This window comes from Myotis lucifugus, unplaced genomic scaffold (genome assembly GCF_000147115.1).
Source record: "Myotis lucifugus unplaced genomic scaffold, Myoluc2.0 scaffold_3, whole genome shotgun sequence".
NCBI lineage: Eukaryota > Metazoa > Chordata > Mammalia > Chiroptera > Vespertilionidae > Myotis > Myotis lucifugus.
Window position 1 is genome coordinate 4901595 of NW_005871051.1, and position 12915 is coordinate 4914509.

The window sequence follows — 12915 nt, forward strand, 5'->3', positions numbered from 1 at the left end:
CTCACTGGGAAGTGGTTTTTTGTTTTTAATACATAAACAAGTCTCTTCTCCAAGAACTCATTTCACAGTCTCTTCTTTCCGGTTGTAAGGTTCTCTGTCCCATGCAATTTTCATATATATATGTAAATATATAGATATGTACATATACATATACACACACGTGTCGCTTCCTTCATGTGTCTTGTCCGTCTTTTCCTCCCGGGACTGGCCCCCTGGCTCTTCGATGAAGTGCAAGAACAGCGAAGGCAGCGTCTCCGGGCCGGCATGACTGTGCTCCAGTCCATGGTCGAAGTGTAACACTCGAGTGTCTTTGCCAAGGCGACGTCTGATTGGGAAATACTGAACGTATTCACTCTACAGGTGTATCCTGTGCAACAAAGAAATGTCAACAACAAAAAAGGTAAGAAAAACCAAACAGACCAAAAAAAAAAAAAAGGCAAAAATAAAATAAAGCCAAAAAAAATTTTTTTTTTAAAAAAAGCAACGAGAACAGAAAATCCTTGGACCGATGTATTGCTGTGCCTGGTGGGGGTTCACATTATCTCTGGTCGCTGTCCGCGGGCGCGGCCTTGCCCTTGTCGGCGCCCTCCTCCTCGGCCTCCACCTTGAACATCTCCTCCGAGCCCTCCTCGCTGTCGTTCTCCTCCGACTCGGTCAGCAGCTCCTCGTCCTTGTACTCGGCCACGTCCACCGCGGCGCCCAGGTGCTCCTTGAGCTTGCCGTGGTGCTTCACGTGGTACCGCTGGTTCTGGAAGAACTTGATGATGGTGTGCTTGGGCAGGTCCAGCTGCGCCGAGAGCGTGTGGATGGCCTCCTGGTCGGGGTACAGGCCCACGTCGTGGATGAAGCTCTGCAGGATCCCCAGGGCTTCCAAGGAGATCTTGGTGCGAGACCGGGGCTTTTTGGCACAACTGTCTTCAGCGGGCGGCGGCGGGGGCGGGGCCTCCTCGCGGGGAGGGGAGCTCTCCTTGGTAGCCTGGGCCTGCTGCCTGTGCAGGACCTGCTGGTTCAAAGGAAAAGGAAGTTAACATGGGACTCGCCATGTGACCTTCGCCGAGGCATCCTCCTCTGCACGATGGGCTGTCCGTGCAGCAGGGGAGCGAGGCTGTGCTCGCCTGGACACTCAGGCCTCCAGAAAACCAAAGAGCACTGCAGGGGATGTAGACTCACATCTATAAGAGGTTAGTAAGAGCCCGGCCCCGGTGGCTCAGTGGTTGAACATCAACCTATGAACTGGGGGGTCATGGTGCGACTCCCGGTCGGCACACATATCCAGCTTGCGGGCTCCATCTCGAGCCTGGGGCGTGCAGGAAGCAGCCGATCAAAGGTTCTCTCTCATCATTGATGTTTTTTTCTCTCTCTCTCTCCCTCTCCCTTCCTCTCTGAAATCCCTAAAAATGTTTTTTAAAAAGAGGTTAGTCGTAGTGATGTTGGCAGATATTTACATTCTGAGGCACGAAGACGTTGGTCATGGTGGCCAAGGTCATTTGAATTCAGGCAACCTGGCTCCAGAGTCCTCCTTGCAGTTAGCCAGCATGACGTGCCTGCTGCCTCCCTGAAAGCCAATGGCAAAGAAACCGGACCCAGAGGAACAAGTGGGCTCTGCAATGGCAACCCATGGGTTCAGGTCCAGGTGCTTCCGCTTAGCGGGGCGTCCTTAAGGTGCAAGACACTGACCATCGTTAAGCCCAATCTCATCCCCTATAGCAGAAGGACAAGACTCCCTTCCCAGGGACGTGGCAAAAAGGAGTAAATGGCATAATGTACGTAGGAACAGTGCCTACCGGAAATCACAGGCTGACAAACGTATCCACTGAAGGGCCAGAGAACAAATATTTTAGTCTCTGTTGAATGACTCAACTCTATCTTTCAAGCATGAAATCAGCCATAAGTAATATACACACAAACAAACATGGCTACGTGTCAATACCATTTTATTTACAAAAACAGGTGGCAATCTGAACGTGGCCCATGGGCCATAGTTTATCCACTCTGGCTTCGGGCAGACTTCCAGTAAATGACAGCCAGTGCTATCATCAGCCTCACAATCACTCTTAGAGGAAGCGTGGACATTGGAGCCAGAAAACCAATCCTTCATAAAACTGGGAACTTTTCTGTATTTTCTCTTGGCTCTGATGTTGGTCCTTAAATATATATTTTTAAATAAAAACTTCCACATGAATTTAAAGGTAAAACTGTTTTGTAAACTATGAATTTTAAATGACTGTTTCATACTCATATAGGTGGACTTTCTCAATGTCACTATAAACTATTAATCCTGTTTTGCACACATTGTCTACTTTCTGTATTTTTACCCTTAATATCAAGGTTTTCTAGTTGTAATTAATTTAAATTTCTGTTTTATCTCTACCTATCCTCCACTTATTTTTTTTTAAAAAAGCTAGTTAGGCAAGCTATTTTTTTTTTAATCCTCACCGAAGGATATGTTTTTTCATTGATTCTAGAGAGAGAGGGAGGGAGAGGGAGAGAAACACCCATGTGAGAGAAAAACATCATCAGTTGCCTCCCCTACATACCCCAACACGGGGACTAAACCCACAACCTGGGTCTGTGCTCTGACTGGGAAGTGAAGCCATGGCCTTTCTGGTGCATGGGATGGGGCTCAGAGCACACCAGCCAGGATGGCAAGTTTATTCTTGATCTTCTTAGTGATATCCCTCTGCGTAAAATAATTCCCCCCTTTAATATATATTTATGAACTTATTTAATATGACAAAAAAAGGAAGCAATACAGAGGAAACAGTCAGAACCACTCCCTGCACTCTAGTCATCAGCCCATGTGAGAAGGGTCATATGGGGGGAGGGCTGCCGGGAGAGGGGGAGGGCTTCCAGGAGAGGGGGCAGGGCATGGATCCCAAGGAGGAAGCCCAGCTCTGCTGATGCCTCGCAAGGGCAGCAGCGATGTTGTGGAAGGAAGAGGCGCACATGGTGGCCCCACTATTGCAAAGGCAAAGACCACATTTCTCCTACCCAGATCCTGCCTAACTTCCTGGATCTTGCCAAGCCCTTTAAGAACAGTGAGTGTACTTTCTAAAAAATAAACACACGTTTCTCCTCTCACCATTCTCTCCTATTGTATACCATCTTTTTCATGTTAAAGTAACACGTTCAATACTTTCCAGAGTTCAGGGGGAAGTCCGTTTAATCAGTGCTGAAGAAAACATGTCTAGTTACATTAAGGAATCACTAGTCCCCCCACCCTCACCACCATCACTGTCACCACCACACACTACCCATGTGACCCATTTTCCTTTTTAGCTATAAAACATCACCATCAAAGCAAGTGTTTAAGAAAAAAAAAAATCTCTGACATTTATCCTCGTCTTAGGGACCATCTGATGAGAAAATAACTTCTCAGCAATGGGAAAATACCAGTCTGTTACATAGAATTTAACAAATATTGGGGCAGATGAAATTGTCACCTACGATAACGATAAAAGAGGATGAAACTTTTCAAATAGTAATTGATAATCAAGTGACAATCAAGACAACAATCAAAAGGATAATCTAACGCAAATAAGAATATCTCATTCTAAGCTGACTGCCGGGAGTAAAAAGAAATCTGAAACAGAGACCATGAAACAGTGGCTCAGGAGGTCCATGTGATGTTGGCCAATTAAAATGAATGTTCCTGGCGTTTGCTTTATCGCTTTCAACTAAGAGCAAACTCGTGTGGTCTGCCATGGGAAGCTGGCATCAGCAAAAAGTGAGCCCCATTACTTCAACACCCTAATTACAGCAGCAGGAGATGCGGAGTGGCGTGGTGGGCCGCACTGCCCACGGCAGCCTTGATGGCAGGAAGACCCTGCCTCGGAGGTCAAAATGTGGGCGGCCGGGCCCTGCAATAAATGAACCCCCATGTCAACAGGTGAGGGGTGGGTTTTCTGGTGAGCGAGGGAGACTGGAATTATGTATGGAATATATACATACTCGAAGATCAGACACTCAGGCACGAGTACCCCCTATTAGAGCAATTGCATTAATTGGAAAACAAAAGAGAATTAAAATGCCCCATTTTCTAAATTATGCTTGCCTTCTGTAGTAAAAGTCAGCACAACGGTTCCATTTAATTAAATCATCAGATTGGTTCTTTAGGGGTTTTCCATTGTGCACTGGTTAGATTTAAAGAGATTTTTCCAAAACTCTACTTGGAAGTTACTGTAATCTTTCCGCATGACAGGGTCTGTCCACCCAGCGGGCCCGCACACCGCCCTGCTTCATTAGGACACAGCAGCGGCAACACATGCACACGGGAAGCCACACATGAAACAGAAACAGCGGGGATCACAGCTGCCCTTACTGACTGTGTCCTCTGTGCCAGGCAGTGCTGAGAACTGCACAGTGACGACGTTTATCACCCTCCCGGTGCAGCAGGGAAGTGCTATTTGGATCAAGAACAACCTGAAAACACGGAGCATCTTGGGAAACCCTTTCCGTTGGAAATGAAGACCACCGGGTGCTGTGGGTCTGAGAAAGCAGGTGTCCAAGGAACAATGCCAGCCCATCACAGGAGAGAAAGATGTTTCTCAGAGAAGTAACAGCAGTAGACATGATCTACAAAGTGGACTCTCTTGTTTCCGGTCAATGTTCTCTAGTGAGTTGGGCAGCATGGCACTGTTCCATGAACAAGGTTAAGTGGTATTTCTAGCATCTTTGAAGAGATAAAGAAAAATAGAGATTGACAAAATGAGTAGCTCTAAGGTCAGACTGTCTTACAAGTCACCAAAAGGGCCTATTGATTTTGTTTTTTTTTAAAGAGAGAGACAGAAGAAGGGAGAGGGAGAGAGAAACACTGATGTGAGAGCAAAAGAGAAACACTGATGTGAGAGCAAAACATCAATTGGCTGCCATAACTCTATAGTTGACTTTTCAATACAACAATTAGGGTTAATAGCACTGAAATTTCTAATTGGCTTCAATAATAAAAAAAAAATGATGATGGCATTAGTAGGTGGTAGAAAGAGTATTATGAGCTAAAAACTAGCTTAAATGCTGTAAATATATTTTATTTTCACAGTAACCCTGGAGGTAGGTGGTAGGTGTTTTTTTACCCCATTTTATGATGAGGAAGCTGGAGTTCAGAGTTCAGACAATTTTTCTGGGGCCACGGAGCTTGTAAGTAGCAGAACTGGGATTCTAAAACTTGTCTGTCTGCTTTTAAATCCAATGCCCTTAAACGTATGTGCTCCTGCCTTCTGTGAGCAAGATTGCATTGGAAAACTGAACGAAGTCTCTAGAGCAAAGGTGGCAGACCATAAACAAAACATCAGGTAGCAATAACTACTATAAGCAAAAATAGAGCAATAGATGAGGAGAAGTGAGGGGAGGGGACGTTATTTTAGAAACAGTGACTCAAGGAAGCCTCCCTGAGGAGGAAGCATTTGAGCAGAGGCCTGAGGGAGTGAGGACCAAACCAAGAAGAAGAGCATCGGACACAGGAAACAGCCAGCAGAAGGGCCCGAGGCAGGAAGACACTCAGTGTATTTGAAACATCAAGGAAGATCCCACGTTAGAGCTCTGCCATCCAACAGAGCAACTACTAGCCACACTGTCTGTTCACATTTAGAGTTAAATTAATTGAAACTAAAAAAGAAAAAGCTCAGTTCCTCAGTCACATTAGCCACTTCTCAGGTGCTTGATGACCACACTGTGCAGTACCATCTTGGACAGCACAGACAGGGCTCATTTCCCTCATCGCAGGAAGTGGTGGTGGGCAGCCTACACTAGACGGTGCAGAGGTGGCCTTGGCCAGAGCAAAGGACCTTGGCATCTACGGTCAGGGTGATGAACGTCCTCACAATGAACTGCAATCATAATCAGCCCAAAATATAGTGGGACGTGAAACTGCCACTATTACTAGAGAGAAGAGAAATATTCATCTATCCACATGTGAAGTAAGAAAAACTCAGTTTGTAAGATATTACTGGACTTTCAAGGGCCTTCCACAAATAGCAACGCTATCATAAACACAACCAGAAAGATGCACGGGCATTCTCTCCTCAAGAGAATGGTCGATTTACACTTAGCTGACGGCTACCCTCTTCATCAGACATGCTTAGCATGTCTAAAAGAAATTAGGCTTAAAACAATCAACCTTGGGTCAAAAGAGTGAAAAAGGATCCACTCATCAAATATTTATGGAATGTCTATAATAATTGAACCTATTAACTTACAAAGCTTTCTAATAAGGAGTCCTATCTTCAACAATTAGGTGTTGATGAATAGGTTATGGGTAGGACATAAACAAATAGAAAGTTAAAAGTCTACGTTCCTTCTAATTTATTTGCTGAAATCTCCCTGGTCTAAATATGACATACATGTACATAAAAGGACATGAAGATGTGACAAAAAACAAACAAACAATGTTGTAAATATATTCAAAAGAGACATCAGCTGCAGAATGAAACCCAAGCCTCCTTGCCCAGTGATGAAGCGCGGTCAGAATATGGACACACCGTTGTCAGCCCTCAAAACTGAACATCTTGAAAACACAGCGACAAAATGGTACCATGACAAAATCTGAGGCAGATAAAGCAGTGCTTCTTAAACCTCTCAGTGTTCAAATACATTCTGAGGGCTTCAATGAAAACCAGCTGGGAGTCATGTGTAAAATATAATGGTTTTTGCCTGCAGGGAAGGAAGTGAGATCTTGAATGATTAAGTTGAGGAAAGTATATAATTCACTGTATCATTATGGGGTGAAATGGATTACTTATAATAAGCCAAGACTTTGTGGTCTTTTTATAGAGAGAAAATGAGAAATGATTAAGGAGGTGACTGCAGAGGGTGGCTGATCCGGGGTGGCAATAGGTGGAAACAAACTTGCCCAGGTGGTCGCTGCCACCTCTCTCGGACAAGTCCCACCCAGAGAGGTGAACCTCCCCGAGCTTCGGGTCCTCAGGGTTGATGCACGTCCACGTGCACATGAGATGAGGACACAAACAAGATGGCTTTGTTGCATTTATTTTGAGTTCGTATCAGAATTACTTGGACTGGTTTACTCTTACCGCATTCTATGACGACAGAATGTAAAATAGTTGACCCAAAAGAGGAAAGCATTCTTCCACTAAGAATCCCGAGAGGAATATATTTAATAGATGATAACAACTGGTTGAAAGACCCTGTGCATAACTCAATTAGACTTTGTTAAATGAATGAATGAATAAATTCTGCTATTAAAAAAAATACCATATATAAAAAATACCATATAACTTGAGATATTTGTCTTAAATTTCAACTACCCAGTGCTACACCCTAATATTACCCTTTTTTCTAAAGCATCATTTAAGACTGTTAATTTTGACTCAAAAATTCTATGGGGAGAACTTAGCATTAATGATTAATGATGAATGTAAATACCGTATATCTATCTCAATGATTGGACTGTGACCTACACACGGGCACGCCATATGCCTGGCACGCTGAGTGCTCAGGTCCTCTGTGCTCTGTGGCACTAAATTAACTCCATATCCTCTCTACTTTCAGACCAGTTATTATTCTTGTTCTGCGCATCTTACTATTTATTTTTTTTACAAACTATGTTTTAAAAGTAAAGAAACTTTACTCATCATAGAAACTTACATTTAGTTTGTATAGGAGAGAATATATATATATATATAAATTTACCATTTCTTGTATTTAAAAAAAACAACAACAAAACATTCCGGGGCATGGTATAACCCATAAGACGATTGTTATAGAAGTTGTGAGCAAGAGTTTGGGGGTCACAAAGTTCTGGTTTTGAATCCAGCCTTACTCCCAAAAGCACATCTGTTTACTAGCCTGGTGAGTCTGAGAAAGCCACTTTGCTATTCTGTAACATCTTTCATGTAGTGATATGAGGAATACGCGAGACAGTGCATGTTAAGTTCTTAGCAGAGTTCTTGTCATAAGGTTTTCATAAGTAGTTACTACCATTATGAATGAAAAGAGGATTTAAGAATCAGTAGTATACTGCCTCGTGTATTTTTCTATCAATTGTGAGTCATCAACAAATTCAGAGATTTCTTTCCTTTCACACCAAAAATCAACAGATCTGCAAATAGAGCTGTCAACCAATAAGCGCTCTTATTTCTTTTGCACATGCACTACCTCCGTCTTTGATCTTTAACATGCCACCTAGCACTTGGGCGTTGCCTCTTAAGCATCTGTTACATTAAATTATACTTCACAGTCATAGTCCTGTTGGAGGTGACACCTTCTATATACACCGCCTGGGCTCCCCCCCTTAGGAAGACATCCTTTGTCAATGGTTCTCAAAATGTGGTCCAGAGACACCCGGGAGGATCCCAATACCCCATGAAGACGTCCATGACCTCAAAACTATTTTCATGGCAGAACTAAGACAGTATTTGCCTTCTGATCATGCTGAAATTTATACTGAAGGTGCAAAAGCAGTGGTGGGAACACTGCTGGCCTGTTGGCATAAATCAGGTCAGCGGCATCAAGCTGCATCTAGCTATATTCTTCACAGCCACACGCACAGTAGAAATGCCACTTTCATGTAAGAAGGCCCTTGATGATGTAGTAACATATGAGGAATTATATTAAGTCCCAATCCTTGAGCATACTTTTTCAAAATACTCTGCAGGAAGAAATGGGACGCACCTCTGAAGGTGCAAGAAGGAAGATGGAAGATGGTGGTCATGAGAAAGAGCATCATTTTTATTGGAAGGAACAACTAACAGACAAACTAAGGTTATTCAGAGTTGGGTATTTGGCAGACATTTCCTTAAAAGTGAAGTAAGCCTGTTACTTCAAGGAAAATATCTGATAGTATTTGTGGCCAATGATAAAAATGGATCTTTCAAGCAAAAATTCAAATTTTGGAAAACTTGTAGCTGCCATTATAAAATTAAAAGCTCCCCACAATCTTAAAACTTTCCTAATGATATTGATGGTGATTTAACAATTCTTTAAGATGTCCTAGAATGGAATATGTCAAAATTTAGATCTATATAACTCAATATTTTCCAAATGACCAATTCATGGTATTGCAACATCATAAATAGGTAAAAGAAACATTCAAAGTGCAAGGCAAATGAATGAGTTACAAAGTTAAAAAAAATATATGAAAAGTTCATCAATATGATTTTAGATTCTAATTGGCAAATATCCTGTAAGAAACCACTTGTAGAGTTTTGCTATAGTATCAAAGAAGAATATTACCTGGGAGGCTATGAATATATTCCTTCCCTTTCTAACTGCATGTCTGTGGGAGGCTTGCTTTTCTTCATTTACTTGAACCAAAACCATATATTGTGTCATATTGAATGAAAAAGCAATTATGAGGATCCAGTTAAGCCAGATATTAAAAAATATTTACAAAAAATATACAAACCTATGGTACTCTTCTCATTTCTTTGTTTTAGAAATAGTTATTTTTTCATAAATATATATTATTTGCCCTAACCGGTTTGGCTCAGTGGATAGAGCATCGGCCTGCGGACTCAAGGGTCCCAGGTTCGATTCCGGTCAAGGACATGTACCTTGGTTGCGGGCACATCCCCAGTAGGGGATGCGCAAGAGGCAGCTGGTCAGTGTTTCTCTCTCATCGATGTTTCTAACTCTCTATCCTTCTCCCTTCCTCTCTGTAAAAAATCAATAAAATATATTTTTAAAAAATATATATTATTTATACATATCACATATTCTTATACTTATTTTAAAATTAAACATTTTTTAAATTTTCTCAGAATTAATTTCTACTATGGTAAATACTCACAGTTAAAACACATTATTGGAGTTCTCAAAAGCAAAAGTAAAAAGGGATCTGGATACCAAAAAGTTTGAAAATTTCTGAAATACATGAATCACACTCAACAAATAGGCCTGTCGTTTTCCTAATGAAAATCAAGCACTTCACTATAACATTCAAAATGGACCCCACAGTGTAAGACATCCTTATCTGAGCCAAGTCCCCGGGAACATCTTAAGGAATGAATGTAAGAGAAATTACACATGCATTACGACTGGTCTCTTGACTTTATCACTCAAAGACATTTTCACAGGCAAACCATTCTCCAAGAAACACAATTCAGACTATTTCTAAGTCCAAGTGATCTTACTTGAGTTGGCTCTTCTGGTTGTAATTTCACATCCTAACATTATAAGACTTATTAAAAACCACGCTTTAGTTTTTGTTGCTTTTTTTGGATTATACAGTATCCTAAGGTCAAAACTCAGGAAATCTGTTATTAAAAAAAAAAAAAAAAGTATCCATGAAGTGATGACAAATTGCAGACTACAGGTGTTAGATTACATTTTGACTCCAGGCAGGTTTAATATAAGTCGGTCTCCTTTTACAATTGCTCTTAGCACATACAGCTATAGGAAGGGGATTGTTTTAAAAATTAAAAAAGGAGAGAGAGAGAGAGAGAATAAGGAAAAAAAAGAGCAGTGCTCAATAAAAGAAGATCATGTCAAGAGAAATCAATACAAACAAGCAAAATGGTAGGAAGTCTGACATGGAAATATGTGTTCAATTTCATCCAGCCTTAGTCTGAGTTTCCTTTAATATTGTAACCAAGATGATATTGGGACATCATGTATGTTTTTAATGCAGTTTAATAATTGCTTCTCAAAATAAACACTTTGGACAAAGATAAAAGCACTGTGACACAATAATCTGTTAGAATAAACTTGGGTGTTGGAAAAAGCCTAGTTCTTAAAACAGCCTTTGGCTTATATCATTTCCTCTTTGGTAACAAACTGAGAACAACTTATGCTAACGACTATGGGATGGTTTGGGTAAAAAAAAATAAAATAGGGTGGAGTGCAATCACTGATCCGACTATTGGGAGTGGCCAGAGTGTGCAAACACAGAAGAGGTAGCAGCTGGGTAGCGGCTCCCGCACTGTAAGAGATGAGCTGACAGACAGTAAATTAAGCAGAGTCAAGATGAGCAACTATATCTCAATCAAATAGACATCATGCAGCTTAACAAACAACCATTTCTCCTGTTAGAATGTAAAGAGGCCAAGCATGGACATGTCTTGAATCTAAAGGCAATGATACCTTTCCCTTCATCAGCATCACTGATAGTATGACCAACATTCTACCAACAGGACAGACAGAATCCGTGCGATGACTCAGGAGGAACAGACTCTTCAGAATGGTCCAGGCCACGGCCATGTATCCTTCTGCCCAGGAGAAACCATCTCCCATCCCACCCACCCCAGTTCCACTTGCCTGGCACCCACGGGCATTCATATCCTCCCTGCTCCCATCACCCCCACCTCCTTCATAGCGTCTTCTCAAAACAGAAATATGCACAGAGGAGACCCATCTCTTTAAGGCCAGACTGAAGGTACAGGTACCACTAAAGTGTCTTTAAAGACTTTATATTTGTGTTAAAATGATTAAGGACTAACATGGACATGACGAGGACTGGCAGTTACCTGTGGAATAATGATTTGAAAACAAATGCATGACTTGCTTCCTGGGTAGAACCAAGAAAAAAGTGGCTGTTGCACCATCATGAATGAAAAAAAAGGTCTAGTTCAAGTTAAAGGTAACCAGGGTGACTAAACAAAGAGGGTAAAAGGTTGGGATCACTTGAATACCAGGAATTCATCATGTATTAAAAAAGCCAATCTGAAAATGCATAATACCACATCAATAGCAAAGGCCAAGAGAGAAAGATGTGGGAAGGGTTTGGGATAAGGATGACCCATTAGAATTCTTAGACGGTGAATCCAGCGGGCTAAAATAATGCTCAAGGTCAGAAGAAGCGTGACCCGAATGAAAACAACAACCAATGCCAGTGATGCGTGACTCGGTGAGCTCTAAATTGTGAATTTTTAAAACAGATTCAAAGTAAGATTTAAAAGATAGAATGCAGACACTACTTCAGATCAATACATTGCATCCAGTAAGTTTAACCAGAGCAGGATTTTGGTTCCTGTTATATGAAAACATGTTACATTAAATGGAGGCAGAGAATACATGCATTTTCCTAAGTACAGATATCATGTAGCCAACCCAAGAACTGTGTCAATGAAGATTTAAAAATGATTCCTAAGATAAAGCTAGAGTCAGAACTCAAACCACTTCCAAATCTCCTAGTATTTATAAATCCAGTGACAAAAACAGTAACTTAAAAATAACTCTTTGGTAAAGAATGACCTAAAAATGAGGATAACATGGGGAAAAGTAATTATATATACTTTAAGTCACAGAATCTCAATAAATCATGTGAGCATCACTGAAAGAAAGCATTACTCTTCTTGATTTACACACTCACTATACAATGTGACTTGGGGGTCAAGTTCCTATAACCATTTAATCATAGAATTAGGACATTATCACAGCATTTACTGTATTTCAAAGTGTAAGTGGGTACTGTTGCATTTATTCTTCAAAGGAGGAAATGAATACATGAAGTTGAGCTCTGGCCCCAAGTCACAAACCCCAGAGCCTAACCTACAACAAACATACTCTTGCTGCTGCTTAGGGCTAGGATATGAAGAAAAACACAAAAGTATGCTCCATTTCAATTTAAGTTTTGAGCACAATTTCATTTTGGTGTGAATAAATATCTTCCAATTAAAATATAAAAATAACCCTGGAAACCACAGAGGATACTATTCAGTGTTTCAAGTTAGGAGTTAAAAGTGAAGGCAAAGAAGTCAGAAAAATTGGAATACATGATGGAGAAGTTCCCCTCCCACATGCTAACCCCACTTTTAAAAAAGCACAGACCTCATTTCATCAAGATGTCCTAGCACCAAAGAGAGAGAGAAGTCCTGACAAAGCCCAGCCAGGACTCGGATGAGGCCTAACTATCCCCTAACTGTGATGACCCTAAGTGACACTGTAGTTTTGTCCTCTCCCAGCTTCTTAAAGAGGAGGATTTATTAAATTACTTAAGGAGAAAGTTTGGATTAGATTGTT

At 41.3% G+C, this 12915-nt stretch overlaps 1 protein-coding gene across 1 annotated transcript in view; it reads right to left on the bottom strand.

Annotated features, from left to right (window-relative positions):
* Positions 1-239: 239 nt before the first annotated feature.
* The window catches only part of SATB2 (SATB homeobox 2), a 170535-nt gene continuing 157859 nt past the window's right edge, over positions 240-12915 (bottom strand). The window contains 2 exon segments of the mRNA XM_006082379.3: positions 240-367; positions 507-1000. Of these exon segments, the coding sequence (XP_006082441.1) occupies positions 539-1000 (462 nt within the window). The 3' untranslated portion in view covers positions 240-367; positions 507-538.